The sequence below is a fragment of the Medicago truncatula genome, chromosome 5 (genome assembly GCF_003473485.1).
Source record: "Medicago truncatula cultivar Jemalong A17 chromosome 5, MtrunA17r5.0-ANR, whole genome shotgun sequence".
In the NCBI taxonomy this organism is placed as follows: domain Eukaryota; kingdom Viridiplantae; phylum Streptophyta; class Magnoliopsida; order Fabales; family Fabaceae; genus Medicago; species Medicago truncatula.
This window is the reverse complement of record NC_053046.1, coordinates 10,457,556-10,478,675: the sequence shown is the minus strand read 5'-3', so window position 1 is coordinate 10,478,675 and position 21,120 is coordinate 10,457,556. Positions and strand designations below refer to the sequence as shown.

The 21,120-nt window shown below is 31.7% G+C and overlaps 4 protein-coding genes and 1 long non-coding RNA gene across 6 annotated transcripts; 2 read left to right on the top strand and 3 right to left on the bottom strand.

The window, feature by feature from the left end:
• Nucleotides 1-307: 307 nt before the first annotated feature.
• Nucleotides 308-9,326, top strand: LOC11426311 (long-chain-alcohol oxidase FAO4A). Its single transcript, XM_003612447.4, has 3 exons — nucleotides 308-845; nucleotides 1,538-1,807; nucleotides 7,274-9,326. The coding sequence occupies exons 1-3, from the start codon at nucleotides 477-479 to the stop codon at nucleotides 9,128-9,130; spliced, it is 2,496 nt and encodes an 831-aa protein (XP_003612495.2). The 5' UTR covers nucleotides 308-476; the 3' UTR covers nucleotides 9,131-9,326.
• A 554-nt stretch (nucleotides 9,327-9,880) lies between these two features.
• On the bottom strand, nucleotides 9,881-10,897 carry LOC112421983 (uncharacterized). Its single transcript, XR_003012398.2, has 2 exons — nucleotides 10,622-10,897; nucleotides 9,881-10,388 (listed from the first exon to the last, which is right to left on the bottom strand). It is a non-coding gene; the product is annotated as an uncharacterized lncRNA (long non-coding RNA).
• A 239-nt stretch (nucleotides 10,898-11,136) lies between these two features.
• On the top strand, nucleotides 11,137-13,449 carry LOC11415566 (protein MODIFYING WALL LIGNIN-1). 2 transcript variants are annotated; one of them, XM_039834244.1, is made up of 4 exons: nucleotides 11,137-11,231; nucleotides 11,563-11,890; nucleotides 11,996-12,198; nucleotides 12,878-13,449. In XM_039834244.1, the coding sequence occupies exons 2-4, from the start codon at nucleotides 11,777-11,779 to the stop codon at nucleotides 13,110-13,112; spliced, it is 552 nt and encodes a 183-aa protein (XP_039690178.1). In that variant the 5' UTR covers nucleotides 11,137-11,231; nucleotides 11,563-11,776; the 3' UTR covers nucleotides 13,113-13,449. The 2 variants fall into 2 exon arrangements, with proteins under 2 accessions (XP_039690178.1, XP_003612494.1); XM_003612446.4 differs by lacking the exon at nucleotides 11,137-11,231 and having other exon boundaries at nucleotides 11,355-11,890.
• A 202-nt stretch (nucleotides 13,450-13,651) lies between these two features.
• LOC11416552 (protein decapping 5) lies at nucleotides 13,652-15,990 on the bottom strand. The gene is made up of 4 exons (XM_024784484.2): nucleotides 15,588-15,990; nucleotides 14,490-14,660; nucleotides 14,231-14,332; nucleotides 13,652-14,138 (listed from the first exon to the last, which is right to left on the bottom strand). Exons 1-4 carry the CDS (start codon nucleotides 15,954-15,956, stop codon nucleotides 14,001-14,003), a joined length of 780 nt encoding a protein of 259 aa, XP_024640252.1. The 5' UTR covers nucleotides 15,957-15,990; the 3' UTR covers nucleotides 13,652-14,000.
• On the bottom strand, nucleotides 15,901-19,246 carry LOC112421982 (decapping 5-like protein). The gene is made up of 4 exons (XM_024784485.2): nucleotides 18,773-19,246; nucleotides 17,323-17,423; nucleotides 16,175-16,249; nucleotides 15,901-16,083 (listed from the first exon to the last, which is right to left on the bottom strand). Exons 1-4 carry the CDS (start codon nucleotides 18,927-18,929, stop codon nucleotides 15,928-15,930), a joined length of 489 nt encoding a protein of 162 aa, XP_024640253.1. The 5' UTR covers nucleotides 18,930-19,246; the 3' UTR covers nucleotides 15,901-15,927.
• Between the last annotated feature and the right edge of the window lie 1,874 nt (nucleotides 19,247-21,120).

Below are 21,120 nucleotides of genomic sequence, written 5' to 3'. Positions count from 1 at the left end.
GATAAAATTTTTCTTGATATTTGCTCATTTTTTTTCCTCTCATTATGTGATGTGAATTTGTACTATTATTTAGAGTTTAACCGGTACGCATAGTCGGTCTACATTTATTTTACATATATATCATTTAATGAATATGACAACTCATATATTTTTATATTTATTAAATTATATTATTAATAAAAAAAATATACTATATTTCAAGCTAAATATATCCGTATGCTTCTTAGAACGTTTTATGAAATGCTTTAATAGTGTCTTCTTCTACGTGGTTGGTGGTAACCCTCGTTCTGTCACTTCTCTCTCAAGCTATTTTCCTTTTCAATTCCATGATATAAATATATATTATTTTTATTCTTTTCAAATTTTGTTTGTTTTTCTTGCCTATAAAAAGAAACTATCGAGGGTATGGTCTTTCCATCAAAAACAAGGAAGCATTATATATAGAGCTTTGTTATATACTATAACAAAAAAGCAACATGGACATGGAAATGGAAATGGAGATGGAGATGGAGAATAGTAATAGAGGAAACCAAATAAAAAGTGGTAGCTTTAGGAAGGGTAGCTTTAGAAAGGGTAGCTTTAGATTGGGAGGAAAAGATCACACAGTGGTTGAGTTAGGTAGTATTGACACACAAAAACTTCTCTTAGAAGGTGGTGGTGGAGAAATAAGAGAGAAACAAAAAACTCTCAAAAACTCTCTTTCTATTAAGCAGATGAAATCCCTCACTGCTCTTTGTGATACTATCTTACCTTCTATCAATGACTTTGTTCCTGTCTCCGACGACGACGAATCTGCTGCTACCTTCTACCGTATTTCAGCTTCCATGGCTGGAACACCTGAACGTGTATATTTTCCTATATTTACTTGCTAGCTGCAACTCATAAATCTTTCAATTTATTATTATTTTTCTCTTAAACCCTCGGTTAAAATTATATTATATATCCTATATATTTATTACATATATGTGTTCACATTATTTTTAGAAAACATATGTGTATATATACATATATAATAATGTTTTTCAGTTTAATTTTTGCATATAAGTTTTTATATATAGTGGAATTAAATAATAGATTTTTTTATTACATATTCAATAATACTAAAAACATACTAGTATAATCTCTCGAAGATGTATTTAATTCAGTGCTATTTTTTCTTTAGAAATTGTCTACAAAAACTTGATATAACAAAAAAAAAAAAAAAAAGGCTTTGATATTGATTTTTAATGTTTAACGACAGAATTAAAGGTACATATTTTTTATGCCTTAAATTTTGTTGGTAATTTATTTTTATTTTTGTAGTGAATTTGAATCATATACAATTTGCAACTGCATGAACTTTAATTCACATTTCTTATATCGAACGCCATGATGGCTACAATGTTTCATACTTAACTTATTATGCCATTTTAAAATTAATGATGTATATGTTTTAAATCGGATGGAATTATGATAAAAATGGTCAAACTAAATTAAAATGATTTTAGTGTACGTGTTTGTATGAATTAATGGTTTGGTTTGGGTTGTTTATGTGCAGCTTGGGGGTATAATAAGTGAGAGACTGATTCATCCAATGACAATGGTACTAAAGTTGGTGTTATGGTTTCTGTCTACATGGTTAGGGACAATAATTTTATGTGGCATGGGTTGCTTATCAACAAAGTTCCCTTTTATACATACTTTCCCTGATTTGCCTCTACACAAACGCCAACAAATTATGCAATCTTGGTCTCTAAGTTTCTTTCGTCACCTTAGAATGTTCTTCAGAACAATCAAACTTCTCACTCTCCTAATCTTCTTCACTCAGGTAATATTTAATTAATAATACCATGCATGGATGCATAAAATTAAATATTAACATATACTATAAAGTATTTAATTGTAATTATATTCCATTTGCTTCTTATCTTTTTGCTATTATTATAGTTTGTTTTGTTATGTGTTGCAATAATATTCACTATAGTGATATCTATATGGGGCTTTATTTTTGTGACTAAAATCTATATGGGGTTACAATCATAAGTTTGTGCTCCACATTTTATTAAATATTATGTTTTCCACGAGCCACATGCATGGTTCCCCAAATCACACCTTTTTTTTCTACCTCCGTCACTTTATGTTAATTACATATGTACCATGCAATATTAGTAATATTATACATTCTTAACTATGTGTTTGGTAGAAAAATAGCCACATACATACGTGTACAAATATATAATAAATAATTAAAATGGGAGAAGTATATATATATATATATATATATATATAGAGAGAGAGAGAGAGAGGTATAAAAATCGAGTACAAGAGATATAAAAATCCATTAGAAAAAAGAGAAGATGAACAGTAAATATCAAAAACCAAAACAAGCACAAAAGCAGTGGGCAAAGAAAATACCAAAAAAACTAAAATCTATCTAAGCAATAACTATCAAAGATTTAAATTAGGGGGGCCCTTAATTTAAACAAGGTAGCTAATTACATTAATATTTCATGTTGACTTTTCGTAGTATACACGTAGTACAAATTTAAACAAGAAACTTGCAAGTTGTAAGTGAAGAGTTGTAGAAAATAATAGATGAAACTTGAAATTTGAAAAAGGATAATAAATTGCATATTTAGTTGGTAGTATTTACATATAGTTGAGATTGAGTTGGTGAAAGTGATGAGTGAAGAAGAGTGTTTGCACATTAAAGTCAATTGAAACTCAATTTCACATGACCCATAATGGAAGTATCATATTTTCCGCCAAAATCACGGGTTATTTCACTTCATCCACAATCTTTGATGTCGTCGTGTACGTACCTTCTTAAATCCAATACTACCCTACCCTGCTCCACAAGAAACCCAAATCAAATTTGTGTGCTTTCAAATATATTTATTGTAAAAACATTTACCGTTTTATTAGTTTTTATTAGTAATAAAAAAAGTGTTGAGAAAATTTAATTACAGAATTTAAATTAAGGATATGATTTGTAAAATAATAATTAACTTTAATTATTGAATTCTAGTTTACTTATTTATTGTTTTTGTTTTAAATAAGTTTACTTATTTATTGTTAAAACGTACTTGGAGTAATTTTTGTATTCTTTGTGACATGTTTTTTTTGTGAGAGGTTTGTACTTTTTTTTACAAGTTGTGAAATGTTTTATTTTTTATTGGGGACAAGTCATTTATTCAACCAACCATTTTATTCAGACGTACGCACGCTACTTGAATACATGTCTGTGAATAAATATTCATCCTAAAACAGTCAGTAATTGTATTTATTTTCTAAAGTGTGTCTCTTCTTTATAAAGGAAAAATAATTATTAACTATTGATTATTTTTTTTACAATAAATTTTGATTAAAATATTATAGATGACGAGCATTCACTAAAAAAAAATATTATAGATGATAAATCCTAACCTGTAAACCTAATTTATTATTTTTTTTTTTATAAATAACACTTTTAATATCTTCATTTTTTTTTGGGTGAAATTATTTTGTATTTTTTTTTTTTTGAGGGGTCCCGTTAAATAGAGAATGAATCATGCGTCATTTAGTAAGATTTTTTTTCTTATTGAGGGAATTTAGTAAGATATTTAAATTTCATTTAATAATATAAAAAAGTTTTTTCCCTAAAAAATGTTTTATTTTCCAACTTTATTAATTTAACTAACGTAGATCAAGTGGGAGGAAACGGATGATGTGTCCATTTCAAAAGCCATCCATTTAATGTAAATAGTCGTATGTATAATAAAGGTCACATATTTACAATCAATTACATAGGCCCCTGTTTGTCCCACATGAAGTGGTATAAAACAACTAAGATTTCCCTCTTTTGTACAAAAAAAATAAAATAAACTAAAATTTATATCTAAAGCTTTCTGCCCTAATTGGCTATTTCTCAAAGTACTTAATAACTCCCACGGCCCAGCTGCATTCAATCCAACCTGTAAGACAGTGTCCTTTCTGTTACTGTACATTAGTAGAGTCAAAAGTGATTTTTTTCTTTCTTTCCAAATTTCAACAACAAGAAAAAAAAAAGTAGTTTTTTTAACTAGTTATTGAGTTACTATGAAACACGTATACTCCGTATTCGATATCAGACACACATCAATTCCGACATCAACATGACATCATTAATTACATTTTATAACATAATTTTCTTAAATTATTATCCATATTAGTATATTGGTGTTTGTGTCTTATATTTATATCTATGTCCGTGTTTTATAAACACACTACAACAATTTCACTTCAAATTATATTTTAACCAAATCAAATTCACTTAAAATCACTTTTCAAAATGCTCACCTAAACATATACATATACTCGATGTTAATCATTTTTCAAGTTGAGTTGAAAGGAATTTATCTACTATAGTTTAAATTAACTTTTCAACAAACAGTTAGAGAACTAGTAAAAAAATATACAATTATAGAATATTTAAAGTTAAAATGATTTTATAATAATTATATAGCATTTTATTTAATATTTTTTCACATAACTGAAGTACTCTTACACCTCAAAACATTATTAATTTTCCCAATTTAATAAAAATATATATTAACAAGAGCTATACATTAGCTAATAAGCTTTTTTTTTTTAAATAAATAAGTTAATGAACTATGAACGAAATGTTTGTATTTCAATCAAAAAACTAATTCAAATTGAATCTATGTCACTTTCTCAATAATTGGATCTCCAACCGGAAACCGCATACAATTGATCCTTGGGAAGTTGGTAGCCGTTTAAATAGGGAACTTCTATGGTACACTCACAATTTTGAGTGTATCGGTACTTTTGTTTCACAAAATATATAAATTAAAGATCACTTTAATGAAATAAAAAGGTATTTGTTAATATTTATATTTTAGAAAACATCATTTCATAAGAAAAACTATCATTTCATTGTTTATAAGGATCATATTACAAAATTTACATTTTGTCATAAAAAATAATCAATATTCATTGTTATGAGTAATAAAAATTCTTAAAAATTAAATTTTATTTCGTCGAAACTTTTGGTATATAAAATTTAATTATCTTAGTTGTCAATAATAGAAAATAATTATTTTTCTTCAAAAAAACAACTCATTTATTATTAATTTTACGATTTGGTGTACCGATACACCCAAATTTATTTGGTGTACCGTAGAATTTGCCGTTTAAATAAGTAAGTACTATATAACTTGAACCCTGAATAATAGTATAATGATATTTGCAGAGACTATATAATTTGAGGTCTAGAATTGTATAACACTATTTAGGCTTAAATGCATTTTTCATCCTTTATGTTTTAAAAAGTTACGATTTTGGCCCCCTTTAAAAAAAATGGATATTTTGATCCCCTAACTTTTGACCCTCTTTTGATTAGCTGATTTTATGCCAATTTATCAGTCTCTGATGGTGTAAACTTACATGAGGATAGAAGGATGCTGATAAGTGGAGTCCAAACTTGCATGGTGTCGAAATTGACATGATAAGTGGAGTTCAAACTGATAAGTGGATCCTTCTTTAGGGGTGCCAAAAGTTACACCATGCCAGTTTGAACTCTACTTATCAGCATCCTTCTATCCTCATGTCAGTTTACACCACCAGAGACTGAGAAATTGTCATAATCTCCATCAAAATCAGCTAATCAAAAGAGGGTCAAAAGTTAGGGGGTCAAAATATCCATTTTTTTTAAAGGGGGCCAAAATCGTAACTTTTCAAAACATAAGGGGTGAAAAGTGCATTTAAGCCTAGTATTTAATTAGATTAGACCCCATTGATATTTGCAAAGACTTCACTATATTATGTTTAAAATTATCGGCAATGCATATGAAACTAAGTGAATAAAATCATAAAGGTATCTGGCAATGACTAATAGATCTGGTAAATGAACAAACTAATTAACATTTTACAATTCTAAAGATTATTTTAAAATAGAGACTAAGCTGACATGGCCGTACAACTTTATTGCTAGATAGGGTATTTACTCCCTTTTAAATGATTGTCCTAATTATTTTCAGATAATTTATAAGTTGTTTTCATAAATTCCGCCTTAGAATTTTTTTGAAAATAAACCAAAAACAACTTATTTATATGTAATAAGCTGTTTTTATAAATTCTCTTAAATAGTGCCACAAATGTTGATGTCAATGGATAAGCTCAAATAAGACAATTCAAATAAACTTTTGTTAAGTGAATATGAGACTATGTTTGACATGAATGTTAAACTTTTCATGCAAATGACGTATACAGACCCAAATATGTTGCAAGAATTTAGAAATAGTCATCCACATAAATTTATAGGAATATTGTACTGCACTATAATTCTACAGTTTGGTTTTCTGTCCTGTGAGGGCTAGTGTTTTTTCTATATGCAGAGACAAAAAAGTATTAACTTTTGGGCATCACTAGTTGCAAAACTTACGGCCTGCTTATAATATTAAACCTTTATTTTTTCTGCTCTATGAATTTTTGACATGCTCTATTTTGATTCTAAAATTTGAAATATTTTAACATGCTTTGGAGTTTTTATGAGCTGTTTACGTCATTCATATTATAATCTGAATTGCATAGGATGTGCGAGTACTCAATAGGATGAGAAAAGAATGAGTCATAATAATGTAGCTTCTGCCTCATACTACCTTTGCATCAAGCAACTTGGTTTTTTTTTTTTTTTTTTTTTTTTTTTTTGTCATACAAGCAACTTATTTCAACAAGGGAACTTTTACAATTGCGACAATTGGGCCATGTTGTTTAGTTTCGAATTTTGAAAACAAAAAGATCAAAATGGTCCATAATCTTGGAATTTTGCTCTTTAAACCATAGTAATTGCTCAAACCCGAATTTCGAAAATTACACTTTGTAAAGCTATCGGAAGTTAAGTTCCAATAGCATTGTCGTTTTCAGAAGTTATCTTCCGTTAAGTTCTGGTATAACATCAGAACAGAAAGGCAGATTGTCATATGTGTTTTAGGAAAATTTTGAGAATTTGAGAGACTTGTGAGCAATCGAAAGAAAGAAAAAATAACTTATTTATTTCTATGGTACGATCGCGAGTTTAGTCCAATGCCACAAACGTAAGCTTTAACTCACTGGGCGTTGAACCATAACTTGGTTATGTTAGAATAAAATTAAATGACCTATTGGGCTTACACAAACACATCAACACCCTTATGACAAAATTAGAAGAGAAATAACTTATAAGAAACATTTAGCATATATTATTAAATAGTACAAGATTTTATTTTTGTTAGGAAATGACCTATTGTACTCATCATTGCATTACACTTACTTTCAGGTAGATGAATCAGAAGACAATTGTTCATGGAAAGCAATTGGATACTGTGGACCTGATCCAGAATTCAAAGCTCAGTTAAAGAACCATTTCTTACATGGAGCATGTAAAGAAAAACAAGATTCTGAGGAAGGTGATAATGATGCTGAACTAGCCATAGGACCTCTTTACAAAGGGCTCGTCCATCTCAACTATCCGAGAGACATCATTGTCGACACTCTAAGACGATTTGGATTCCCCGTCTCAGTTAGCCGTCGAAAACAGAAAACTGCTCCAAGCTTATCATCTCCTTCTTTAGTTGTACAATGCGACGCTGTGGTAGTTGGTTCCGGCTCAGGAGGTGGAGTTGTAGCCGGAATTCTGGCGAATGCCGGTTACAAAGTGTTGGTTTTGGAGAAAGGAGGCTATTCTGCTAGGAACAATCTTTCTCTTCTTGAAGGACCAACAATGGATCAAATGTACCAAGCTGGTGGTTTGGTTGCAACTGATGATATGAATATCTTCATATTATCAGGATCAACTGTTGGTGGAGGGTCTGCAATCAATTGGTCTGCATGCATCAAAACACCTCAGCATGTGTGCAAAGAGTGGTGCGAAAAACACGGGCTAGAGTTGTTCGAAAGCGAATTGTATCAAGAAGCTATGGAAGCTGTTTGCGAGAAAATGGGAGTTCAGTCCGAGATAGAAGAGGAAGGTTTCAACAACGCAATTTTGCGAAAAGGGTGTCAAGAAATGGGATATCCTGTGAATAACATTCCGAGGAATGCTTCGCCTGATCACTACTGTGGATGGTGCTGTTTGGGATGTAAGGATGGAAAGAAGAAGGGTACATCGGAAACATGGTTGGTGGACTTGGTGAAATCTGGCAATGGGGCGATTCTTCCCGGTTGTACAGCAATGAAAGTTTTGCATAAGAAAAAGAAAGGAAGTGGTGAAAAGACCGCGCGAGGAGTGGCATTTGAATTTGAATACAGAGGAAGTAAAGACATTTGCGTGGTCGAATCCAAGGTCACAATTGTAGCTTGTGGAACACTCAATACTCCATCATTGCTTAAAAGAAGCGGATTAAAAAATAACAACATAGGGAGAAACTTGCATCTTCATCCGGTGGTAATGGCCTGGGGCTACTTCCCTGATACACCTGTAGAACCTACAGGTGCATCTGAGGTGTGGCCTGAGACATGGAAAAAGAGCTACGAAGGAGGGATAATGACAGCAATGTCTCCTGTTGTCGCAGAGTTTGAGAAATCAGGATACGGTGCGGTGATCCAAACACCTGCATTGCATCCTGGTACATTCTCGATTGTCATGCCGTGGGTTTCTGGAAGCGATATAAAGGATAGAATGCGAAAGTTTTCAAGGACTGCTCATATATTTGCATTAGCAAGGGATCAAGGATCGGGAAATGTGCATTCGCCAAGTCGTATAAGTTATGAAATGGAAGATGTTGATGAAGAGAATTTACAGAAGGGAATTGATAAGGTACTGAGAATTCTGGCTGCAGCCGGTGCTGAAGAAATTGGAACTCATCATAACAAGGGAAATACCTTAAATGTAAAGAATGCGAGTTACCATGAATTTGAGCAATTTGTTAAAAAGGAAAGTTCAAGGTCGTTAACAGACCTTTCAACGCCTTTGTGCTCGGCACATCAGATGGGGTCTTGTCGGATGGGATCTAATCCGAAGGAATCGGTGGTGAAGGAGACAGGGGAGACATGGGAAGTGGAGGATCTTTTTGTGGCAGATGCAAGTGTCTTTCCTACAGCATTGGGCATGAATCCAATGATCACTGTTCAATCAATTGCTTACTGCACTGCACAATCTGTTCTTCAGGTTCTTAAAAGGAAAAGAACTAAATGAAAGAGTAAATAAATCTTTTCCTACTTTTGTAACTGTATTGTACCCCAATTGCACTAAATATCCATAGCATTGGGAAGAAAATCCTTTTTCAAATAACACAACATTCCCAAAAAACAAAGTTTGAAAGTTTGCAATCATTTTAGAGAGTTGTTCAATAATTCAAAAATAGTGGCAGAGTGCTAAACCTTATATATGATATATTTATAGCAAAGCCTTGAATTTTTTTATTTTTTTTAAATCTTGTTAGAAACATGAAATCAACTTTTCATCTATGTACAAAGAAAGATAACACCTCCAAAGATTGCTCACTTAAAACTGCATAAAATTTACATGCCCTCGAAGTAATACTATGAACTAGTGACAACATGAAGTATCGGCATATCACAAATAAAAGAGTAATACATGTCAACTATGGAAGAATTACTCATAAAATGTGTCTCTGCGTGCACGCACACACACGCGAATTCAATTTTATAAATTTACCCTATAGTTTCACGATCAAGGGAAGCTCAGATCAATACTTATTTTGATTCATACGAGTCAGCTGTCATACCTTAAAAATTGCAATTGTCCGCTACTCATTTATAACAGCACGAAAAAACAAGGGTCGGGAAAATTAGAGTGGCATCATAGTTAAGTTCCTATACTCGTCATAAAGAAACTTCTTCGCAAAATCAACAGAAAGCAAACATTACCTTTTAATGCATTATGCATGAATATTGAATAATACTCTTTTTCCAGTTAAACAAGTTAGTAGACCATATGAAATATGTAACATTGTCCTTTTGGTTTACATTAAGTTTGATTCTACAATTAACAGTCGTGATAGTTCCTAAACAAAGAATCAGAGACATAATCAACAAAGATGAACTGATCAACACTGAAAACTCTTCAAGATAAGATATTCTTCTCATGTTGTAACAGTCAAACCCCAAAATAACCTCAGTAATTTATTCACAGTGTTATAAACACACTGAAATACAAGTTTATAATCTTCAATACTAACACATGCCAAAAACAAATAAATAAATAAATAAGGTTGTTAACTACTTACAACTTGTAAAAGGGAACATTTTTATGTAACTTCAAAAATAAGTTAAGTGATTCTAACTGAATAGCACTAACAGAAAAAGCATCCTTATCTGTTTTTGGTGAATGGTGAAGGGCCAATTTCATTGAAAATTAAAGGGCTCTTACAAATTGAATGATAGTAGCACACTAGCACGCTAGCACCAGTTGATAATGATACTCCTGCAATCTTCATCAACAAGAAAACCACAAAATGACCCAGAAGAAAGAAAAAAGAATAGATTATTTATTATTCTTGAAGCACCCATTTACAAGCCATGTTGAATATTTAACTCTAAAATCATCAAAAGCAAAGAAAGCAACAATTTTTAAGCATTGAGAATCCAAAGCATATTAAATTGGGAATTGGGTTTTCTACAATTAAGCAAATCAAAGTCAAATTGAAATATAAAAGGAACTTACAAATTATTACAGTATGTTTAAGATGCTTTCTTTCATTACAAGCCACATGTTTCTAAATGGAATCGAATCTGTGCAATTAAAGAGTGAAACATTGAAGAAAGAACCTTAAAATCATAAGAGGGTCATGGAAATTACTACAATTACCAAAGGTAACACTTTTGTTTTTAGTTTTTTCAGAAAACTTTTTTCTTCCCATTTTCAATTCTATGTGGGCCCCACAATGACCTAATCATAATGAGATATGAAACTACTCTTTTGTCATAAGTAGCATAAAAAGATAACCTTCACCGCATGAACCGATATAATAGAAGCCTACCTGTAAAGGTTGCAAGTAATTATATATACTTTACTAAATTTGAATAAAAATGATAGGATGCGTTGAAATTTGGGTATAATTCATCTTCGTAAAACCGGCTTATAAGATGAAAAGTGTCTTTTTTTATAAACTTTTATCAACAGTCTTATACATTTGACGTTGGAATTAGGTTTTTCTCAATCGTATGAAACATTTTCCTTTCATCATTGTTAAATTTGACCATTCTTGACATATAATATGTATATTGTTTAGGTTAGACACATCACCGGTTGAATCTACTTCGTAATTTTCTTTGTAAGTTTTATGTGATTTTTATTATTTCGTTTATAGATCTATTTTGTCACAATAGAGTTGATTATCATGTTTACTATGTACATAATAAAATTATTAGTTGCTCCTAATCCTAATTGTAACATGTGATTCAGTTGTTGTTATGTAACATTATTGTGTTATTATTATTAGATTATTATATTAGGTGTATTTTTTTGTCACCGTTTAAGGGAGATTCTGACTCTTAGCCATCTATATGTATCTTGGTAACAATCCTTTTACACCAAGTTGTTGACTAGCTAGCATCAAATCAAAAGGAAAGTTTTCAATTTGGTTTTTTTCCTAATAAAAACAGGATACATGCAATTAGGAATGGTATCTCATTCAAAACAATGATATTCAAATTTGGAAGGAAGCTTCAACAACTATCACAAAGGAAGGAACTCAAAGAAAAAGATAATGGAAAACTTTCAAGCCACCAACTCATCTTTTTGTTTCTTGAGTAACTTATTTCCAAAACATATTCCCTATTCCCTATTCTCTCTTCACAAACACAAACACCTTACACCATGGAAACTCCTCCTAAATGCAAAGATGCATTGATTCTCTCCATCATCATCTCTATCTTTCTTGGCTTGGTTTCATTCACTCTATGTATAGCGTCGGAAATTACGAAGAACAAGGTAGTTGATGCATATTGAATATTTCATATGAATTCTTCTTCATATTAATTTATTTATTAAGTCTTTGAAATTAAGAGTTTTTATTTTGTTTTGTTTGTTTTGCAGATGGATGATCTTAGATGGAATGGAAAACTATGTTATTTGCCATCAAGCCAAGCATATGGATTGGGTATTGCAGCTTTGGTTTGTTTGTTTTTGGCTCAAATTATTGGTAATTCTATGTTGTTCAAGAATTCTTGTTCAAGAAGGAAAAAAAATGCACAATACAAGCTACCTTTCTTTGCAAGGCTCCTAATTTTGATATCTTGGTATGTTTTCAAACTTTTTTGCTATATTTAGTGTTAGTTGTTACTTCATATTCAATAATTACAGACTTATGAAAGAAACTAGAATGCTAAGTTAATTATTGGCTTGCTTATTATCATCATTTGCGTAAAAGAAATTGACATATTTGCTCTAAAGTTTTTTATTAACGTAACCAAGTTCTAGTAAAAGGGACATGCCACCATACAATCCAGTTGTCATATTGATATTTTTTTTCTCTCGGTTTGTTCTGGTTTTTTATGGTGAAGTTAAACTATAGCATTATATTATTATATTGGTGCCATGTGGCTTGCTGGTACTGGCCACAGGTTGGCAAGATGAATCATTTTTAGATTGGAAAAAACCAAATTTAACATGGGACAGTTGGTCTGTCTCAAATTATAGATATTATTTGTCCTTCAAATGCCAAAAATATTTCTCCTTGAATAAAAACAATTTGAATCTTTAGATTAAATCCAAAAGAAGTTGAAATTAAGGGTTATTTCAATTGGTTTATTTGAACTTACTTGTATAAACATTTGCGAGACTATTTGAAAAAGTTTATGAAAACAACTTCGAACAGAAACATAAGTTGTTTCAACTTATTTATATAAGCTCTTCATGATAGTTTATAAAAACAGTTTATAGCTTAAATCTAAAATTGGTAATGGTCATACTTGGCAGGCTTAGCTTTGGAGTTACAGTTATTTTACTAATTGTTGCAACAAGCATGAGCAAAAGGCAGCCCTATGGGGCAGGTTGGTTGAATGGTGAATGCTATTTAGTCAAAGGAGGAACTTACGCAGGCTCAGCCATATTGATTCTAGTTACAATAGGCTCAGCAATTGGTTCATCTTTTTCAACAATAAAAATTAATCAAGCAGAACAAGATCGCAAAATACATGCACAAATGGGGTAACACAAATTAAAATTAGATTATAGAATTTATTCTAGGAAACTATACACTAAGATGCCTTACAAGTTGTAGGGAGAAGGATCCAAAGCATTCAAATATTCATTAACTTGCTTATCCAATGTCCTATGGAATAACTTTATTTTTGGACTTACAGAAAAGAAAGAGATACTTCATTTGTACACATTCTCTACGAGGTAGTTGGTGACTATCTCATATAGGAACCCATTTTAGATCCCACCTGCATATATGTAATTGTTTTGTATATTTAATATTTAATTTTCAACTGCCCAGTTGTATTATTATTATTTATTTATTTTTTAAGGATTCCCAGTTGTATTAATTGGTGTTTATTTAAATGTTCCTACAAGTCAAAGGCCACGCAAGGAATTATAATTTAGCTCCAAAAAAAGGGATGATTCTATGAACTAGGTTAGGTCATACTTCTTTCTGAAGGATGCTGGATCCTAGTCAGCATTTCAATTCTCAACAATGAGATTGTATATGGTTAAAAAAAAAACATTTACAGTAATACTCCATTTCAATTCTCAATATAAGAATGAATCCTGTCATCAACCAAGATTTACTTGAACTGCTGGATACTGATTGCTATGCACATCTCAACATATAGAAATTTAAAACTAAGAAGAAAAATGATCCATTGTTCCACTGGATACTGATTGCTTTATAGACATATAGACAGCAATTGTTTAGAACTAGACGCCAAACACCAGATCATGAGCCCAAAAATAATACATGAACTTGGCTGTAATTTGAAAGTTTGAAACTCCAGCATTCAAGCATGAAAGCTCCAAAAATATGTAAACACCGTTGGCATAAAGCCAACGATCGAGCAGAAAATAAAGGAAAGTTTAACAGAAAATAGGGATACCACTAGAAAGGGAAGTTTGGTCCATGCCCTCTCCCGCCATAACCATAACCCCTTCCCAAATAGCCCCTGAAATTCTCACCGCGTCCAGCGCCATAATCACCATAACCTGCATTAGGCCTCTGATGGAAATTGCCAAATCTCTGAAAATAAACACGTAAACATGTCAATTTACTTAATAGTGAGTAATTTACACTCGTAAATTTCAGTTCTTAATGCATGTACATGTACAGACCTCAGTATCCTGTTTTGTTCTTGCAGATAAACGATTCCTTGATCCACGAGTCATAGAGTTAGAAGAAATTGTGTCAAAAAAGTCATCTTTTTTGTATGCAGACTGCAAGTAAAAGCAAGTCATAAGTTTTCATTCAAGTTCAAATACAACTTGTTTTATACTGCCACAAGCATGTTACTTAGTTTAATTCATGCTCCTTTCAACAAATCAAGAGGAGAAAATTATCATCAAACGCAAACATACCATAACCATGTCATACCTTTAATTTGTGACATTCTCGTTCACCCAAATTGAGAAACTCAATGTCTTCCAATCCCTCTATTTTTGTGGTTGCCTTTGCAATAGAATTCCATACCTCGTCCTTTTTGAACTTTTCATTCATAGCCACAAAATCAAACTCTTCAGTAAACTGTGGACTTGGGTATTGAGCCTGCAAAAATGAACAAATAAGAATATTAACACACAAATGAATAAATGTACTCACACTAAATTTAAATATGTACCAATAGTTATCATAATATTTTAGTGTTAGTTTCCACAATTTGAGGAATCATCTGGCGGTTATATTTTTCCGTTGTTTAAATAGCCTTTCTACTCATAAGGCAAGGCTATGTACGTCTAACTGTCCTCAAACCCCATGGTGGGAGCCTCAAGCATGGAGCCACCCTTCTTTAGTTAACACACAAGCATTGAAATTTATCCTAATTGGCAATGGTAATGTGTTTAGTAGTAAATACTGAAACTAGCTGTGCTTTTACCCTAATACTGTGATAGGTAAACTATAAAATGCATGCAACCCACAATGCTTATATAAACAGTATTTGAGAGAACACAGACAAAACTCATGCAATTGGTATGGTTGAGCATATTTGTTGTTAACCTGTGAGCAGAGGACAAGGATAAAGTTTTGTAAAATTTCAAAAGCACTAATCAGAGGGCAAAACTAGGCAAATAAATATGTTACGATGTTAATTTGGTATTTGGGTCAACAAACTATTTTAACAATCTCTTTACTAGATTTCCATTTTCTGTCCCATATAAGTGCAGGATTAATAGTAACAATATCCTTGTCTCTTAAAGCACCATCCACATCCAGCAAGATCTTAAATCCAAAAAAAAAAACATATAAATTACAAATGGACGAAAACTATGTAAGGTTGAGTGTTCCTGATAAATATTCTTAAAATTCCACCTAGTATTAAGAAACACATAATATACAACAATTTGCATGCAATTCTGGTTTCAGAAACAGGCAAAGAAGAAGCCATTGTTATTGATATCATGAACTCCAATATCCTGCCGCACCTTACCCCACCTGCACCACCCACAAAAAGAACAAATGAGTAAATTTACTAACCTTGTGCACGGAGGTTGGTAGATGCTCCAATGGTGATTGAAATGCTGGAGAAGGCATTGGTACAGAGGAAGTTAGAGGCAGTGAACCCATATCCTTCCAATTAGGGTTCAAATTTTGTGCTAATAACCATTCTCTAGGATGTGCAAATCGATCAGAAGTTAACAAAGATTGAGGTGTTAGAAAGGGACCTAAAGTAGAATCCACAATTGAAGAACCACGATTATGGACAGAATATTGAGGAGAAATTGGACTTGGGTAAGGACGAATCTTTCCAGTTATTCGACCTTCCACAGAATTTATGTCTTGTAGAGGTGAACAAAATGAAGGTGTGTTAGATGCATCAGTAGTCACAGACACAGAATAAGGCATAGGTGTGCCACCCAACAGGTAGGGCTTTGCTTGAATTAGCAGGACTATCTTGCCTTTGAATTGATTCCGTCAAACTTCTCCTGCAAACTGGGGCCACCGAAGAACTTAGCACCCCAGAATATTGTGACTGAAAAAAAAAAAAATAAAGTGTGTGATTCAAAGATTTAAAACAAACATTAAATTCATTAATAAGTAGATAATTTGAATATGTATATAACCTGCATAATAGCTTGATCACTGCTTATCTGCTCTTCTGCCCAGCCAGATGTGGAGGGGGACTTGATCTGCAAATCCTGAAATAATAAAAACTTATAAGAGCATGGACATGCACAGCTTAGATAAGCATATTTGTTCTGCATACAGCTCAAGTTCTTGTCACCAAATGGCTGTTTCACTGGCACTAATGGTGCTCAACATATACATATACACCTATGATTACATTCTTTAAAGCGAAATGTATCAAAACTTCATAATACTATGTAATGGAAAGCAGTCCATTTCTCTATGCTTTATTTATTTATTTTAAACTTTCAAACTTGATGTGTTTATTCTTTACTTCTCAAATTTACATTCCATATAAATATTAAGATGGATCCATCAAAGTAAAGATTATATGTGTAGTAAAACTTGAAAGAGAAAAACTCCACTCTGTTTAGACTTAAGTCTCCTCTGTTGTGTGGTAAAATTATATATTTAGCAAAAGTCTACAAAGAGAGATATTTGACTAATCAGTCGATTAAGCCTTCAACAGCTGGTTTTCATTGATAAAATTTCTTTATAACTTCATCATATTTCTGCTAGACATCAACTACCCTACCTCCGAGCTAAAGAATACAAAAAATGTCAGGTAAGCCATTGTTTGAAACCAAGTAGATGAATGTTTAATGAGAACAGATGAGAATCAATCTTCTTGGCGAGAGTTTTATAAAGAAAATCACCTATTAAAAAGAATATGATCAACCTAAAAAGGAGAATTTTGTAGAAGTAAAAGGAAAATAATATACAAAGGCCCCCAAAATACATCAGTTGCACCAAGAACCTGAATTTGAGCAATACTTAACTAGAAAACCATACACATCACTCTATTAAGTAAAAGATTATGATTTGTGAAAAGTTGCATAAACGAACAAAGGACAACAAATTTTTTTAAGGCCTCAATCAGAAATCATTCATATATTATAAAAATATTTTAAAACCTCAAAACTAAGATATATCACAGCAATACAACAACATCAGCCAAGCCTTATTAACTCCCCCACACAGGGTGAGATGCTTCTGAGCAATAAATCAGAAATATTTCATCACATGCTTATTTCTCTTATTAACAATAGTCTGCAAATCAGTTAAATAATGATAATATAGTTACCTTAATGTCACTTCCTCGGAAAAGAATGCATTCATAAACCTTGTCACTTGGAGGTACTTGTTGACCATCTTTTCTTCTCCCCTCTGTTCCATAGCATCTAACTGAAATAACATACCACAAGGATCTCCAAGTTAGAAAGGAACTTCCACGTAAGACAATTACTAACACCTTAAATTTAAGGCATAAGTATATATATTTCAAACAAATAAATTACACAAGTCACACGAGGATACTCATACCATAGCATACGTGTATTAATGCGTATGAAATAAAAATATACTGACAACATCAATAGCCTACAAGTCTACTTTCAATTGCAGGTCCTGCTGACATGTACAAATCTTCATTGTGCACGAGGCTGTGATACATGCACTTGTTATCATTACTTGTAATATGTTTATTTCCCAAGGCAACACAAGAAGAAAAAAAAGAGAAATGGAAGTGGGGTCTTAAGTAAAGTGTATCAGATCAAGAAATCACACTCTTCGTAAAGTAAAGAAATCTTCACACACCTCTATCCTTTCAAATTTACAATAATAGTAGAGTTACAAATTCTAGCATGTCAACGTTTGCAAAAGAAGGTGAAGAGTGTCCAAAATGAAGAATTACCAGTCAAAAATGTTACAACTAAATCTAAGGTCATATTATCCAAATGGAAGAATTACTAGTAAACATGACTATGTTGTGCTTTGCTATCTTAGGGAAATGATAGTTGCTCCCCATTCCAATTCTTCTAAAAGCAATGTTGTCAATTGCGGATCGCGGAAAATAGTGGATTGTTCAAATTCGGCTACGCAGCAGTGTGATAGCGTCGCTATAGCTGGTTCTGTACAATATTATCTGCTAAATAGCGTATCGTGGAATAATAGCGACTTGTTCAAATTCGGTTATGCAATAGCGCTATAGCCGCTTTTTGAACAACACTGTCTAAAAGTATAAAATAATATCATCATCAACATATTAATTCTTCATCTTCATCTTCATCCATCATTAGCATTAGGCATTCAAACAACAGTGCCAATATAATTTAAGCTAATCCTCTATGAGTAATTCCATATTCCAAACAGTATCACATTTCACCAGCAAAACTGAGTCGCTAGTGTTGCAAACTTTGTATCAACTTGGGTTCAAATTCTCTTGCATATACCATTTATCATAGGAAAAGTAATTTAGCTAAAGACGTGTTCTCAAACATTTGATTTCATACAAACTGAAGAACCACAATCGTTTATGAAGCATGACAAAAATACAGATACCGGACACAACACTGACCCATACACTTACACATAAAAAAAAAAAAAAAAAAAAAAAATTGTAAAACAGAATTAATTGAACATAATCACATGCCTTTAAAAATAAAATTAATGCATTATAATAAAAATAAGTAACAAAACATGAATCAAACATTTGATGTACTATGAAAGCAAGCAACAGAAATCGGTTAACATACCATTGTTCAATCCGATGGTAGAATCCTGAACATTAAGGAAATAAAGAACACCCTCGTAACGAATGTCGTAGTTAGAAATCAAGCTTATGAAACAACCAATGTACGATTCCACGGGATTCGACGACGAAGAACCTTTGGTGCTAGATTGATTCGCCATGACAGAGTAGAGGAGAAAATAACAGCGATGAAGAATTGAAGATGGAAGGAAAATTTGGGGGAACAGGAATGTTCTCGAATGTTAGGGTTTCTTTCTATCGCGCGCATTGGTAATGAAAAAATGGTTCGATTTTGCTTTTCTTGTGTTCGAAAATATGTTCGGTAATGAAAGGACAGAAGAACTAGATGATAAAATTAAATGTGGTACCATTTTCATTTTCCTTCATGCTTGCACAACAAGTATCACTTCAAATGTGAAGGTGCAGTTACATGACAACGCTGTAACAGATCTTGACCGTCTGATCTTCGATCCGTGGTTGAAATTGTTTTATTTTTTAAAATCAATTTTAAAATTTAAGCCATTTGAAATTGTGTATTTTACGGAGTAGGGAATCAAGGTCCAAATGTGATAGGGTATAGATAGTATGTTTGAGATTTTTTTTTTTTCTTATGTAGATTTTATTTTAAGAAGTAGTTTTAAACAATATTACTCTCTACATCTCAAAATGAGCGACCGAGTTCATTATTTCACATAATATACAATTTTGACCTTTAATATATTTCATGCTTTATTAGAAGAAAAAAAAAATATTTTGAAAATAGTCGATGAGACAAATCTAATGTCTTATATGTATCATTTGTGATTATATATTAATAAAAAAAAATAGTCAAAATATATTATGTTACTAGGACACATAATCAAATTAGATCACTGATTTTGGAAATGGGGTTTTAGTACATAAAGGGTTAGAGATTATGGGTTTATTCAAAAATAAATAAATTCTTCAAAGTTCAAGTCATTTCATTGGTTTGTGTTTTCTAGAATGTTATAAAATTTATTTGATTCGTTAAAGATGTTTAAATTAAAGATTTTATCCCTAAAAAGGTTAAATGTTTTAAGAAATAAAAAACAAATCTTATGAAAAACATTACTCTTATACTTTGTTCAAAGGTAGGAATAGAAGAAGTTGTGTTGCGGGTTAGTTATCAACTTATTTGTGTTTTTTTAGATAATGTTATGGCTACTTTGAAGTTGGATATTCCTTTGTTTGATAGGAGGATGATCCTCTCCTTATACCAATGCACAATTCTAAAATTTATGGAGGATTTGTGAAGCCTAAAAGATAAGCCAAGAAAGTTGAAGAGTACTCTTTTCAAGCCCCATGTCAAGTAGTGGGAAGAAAAAAGAAGTGGAATGTTGGTATAAATAGAGTTATATTGAGTTTTCTTCACTCCCCAACATCTTTAATCTTCTAGGGCTTTGTTTGGGAGTTTGGAGGGAAAGGGAATGAATGAAAGGCTTTGAGGGGTGCAAAATATGAGGAAAAATAGAGAAATTTTTTAAATTTTTTAACATAGTAGTTTTTTAAAGAAAGATAAATTAATGCATATGATTACTATATTTTTAATTTTAAAAATAGTATAGCAACATAGATTAAATTTGAAGAATTGATATTAACCCTCCAAAACCCTCCTCCAATACAACTTTTTAGTTCCTCTAAATGAGGAGGATTTTGTATTATAAAGAAAAGTTAACCCCCCAAAGACCTCCCCTCCCATTTTTCTCTATTTCTTCCACTTGCTCATTCCTTTTTTCCCAAGCCTTCCTCTCCCTTCCCCTCCAAACTCGCAAACAAAGCCTAGATATACTTCGGGTTTGGGTAAATGTGTCGTTTTATCTTGAGAGGGTTTACAATTTTTTTTTGCGCAAAAATTATACACCCTCCGGTCACTATTATAAGCAAAAATCAACATTTTAGATTCATTTATTAAATTATGTATGTAGTCTATAATAAAATCATATACATCACTAATTGAATGAATTTAAAATACAAAGTTTTACTTATAATAGTGACCGGAGACTGTAATTGATAGAGGGTTTGCAATTTTTTCAAGCAAAAGTTGTACTTTCTCTGTTTTAAAATAAGTGTCGTTTTGGCAACAAAAAAAAAATGAATGTCACTTGTACTTTTCAATGTAGAATTATTATTTTACTTCCAATTGTATCCTCTAATTAATTGAGTGTACACTACTTCCAAAGACTTACACCAATAGTAAATAATGTTAGTGTAGTAAAACTGTCATGTCTTTTGACATCATTATTACATTTCTTAATTTGTATATAAAACCTTTAAAAGACACTCATTTTAAAAATAGAGGGAGTAATTCATAAGTTTGCAATTTTGCTCGTG

Bases quoted from the DNA above. Each gene is read 5' to 3' on its own strand.
- LOC11426311 (XM_003612447.4), top strand. From the start codon at position 477: ATGGACATGGAAATGGAAATGGAGATGGAGATGGAGAATAGTAATAGA. The intron at 846-1,537 runs GTATATTTTCCT...GTTTATGTGCAG, and splicing joins TGGCTGGAACACCTGAACGT to CTTGGGGGTATAATAAGTGA. The intron at 1,808-7,273 runs GTAATATTTAAT...ACTTACTTTCAG, and splicing joins TCCTAATCTTCTTCACTCAG to GTAGATGAATCAGAAGACAA.
- LOC11415566 (XM_039834244.1), top strand. From the start codon at position 11,777: ATGGAAACTCCTCCTAAATGCAAAGATGCATTGATTCTCTCCATCATC. The intron at 11,891-11,995 runs GTAGTTGATGCA...TTTGTTTTGCAG, and splicing joins CGGAAATTACGAAGAACAAG to ATGGATGATCTTAGATGGAA. The intron at 12,199-12,877 runs GTATGTTTTCAA...CATACTTGGCAG, and splicing joins CTCCTAATTTTGATATCTTG to GCTTAGCTTTGGAGTTACAG.
- LOC11416552 (XM_024784484.2), bottom strand. From the start codon at position 15,956: ATGCCTTATTCTGTGTCTGTGACTACTGATGCATCTAACACACCTTCA. The intron at 14,661-15,587 runs GTTAGTAAATTT...TCATTTTTGCAG, and splicing joins TACCAACCTCCGTGCACAAG to GCTCAATACCCAAGTCCACA. The intron at 14,139-14,230 runs GTCTGTACATGT...GTTTATTTTCAG, and splicing joins GAACAAAACAGGATACTGAG to AGATTTGGCAATTTCCATCA.
- LOC112421982 (XM_024784485.2), bottom strand. From the start codon at position 18,929: ATGGCGAATCAATCTAGCACCAAAGGTTCTTCGTCGTCGAATCCCGTG. The intron at 17,424-18,772 runs GTATGTTAACCG...ATGTTATTTCAG, and splicing joins TACCATCGGATTGAACAATG to TTAGATGCTATGGAACAGAG. The intron at 16,250-17,322 runs GTAACTATATTA...TTATTATTTCAG, and splicing joins TCCGAGGAAGTGACATTAAG to GATTTGCAGATCAAGTCCCC.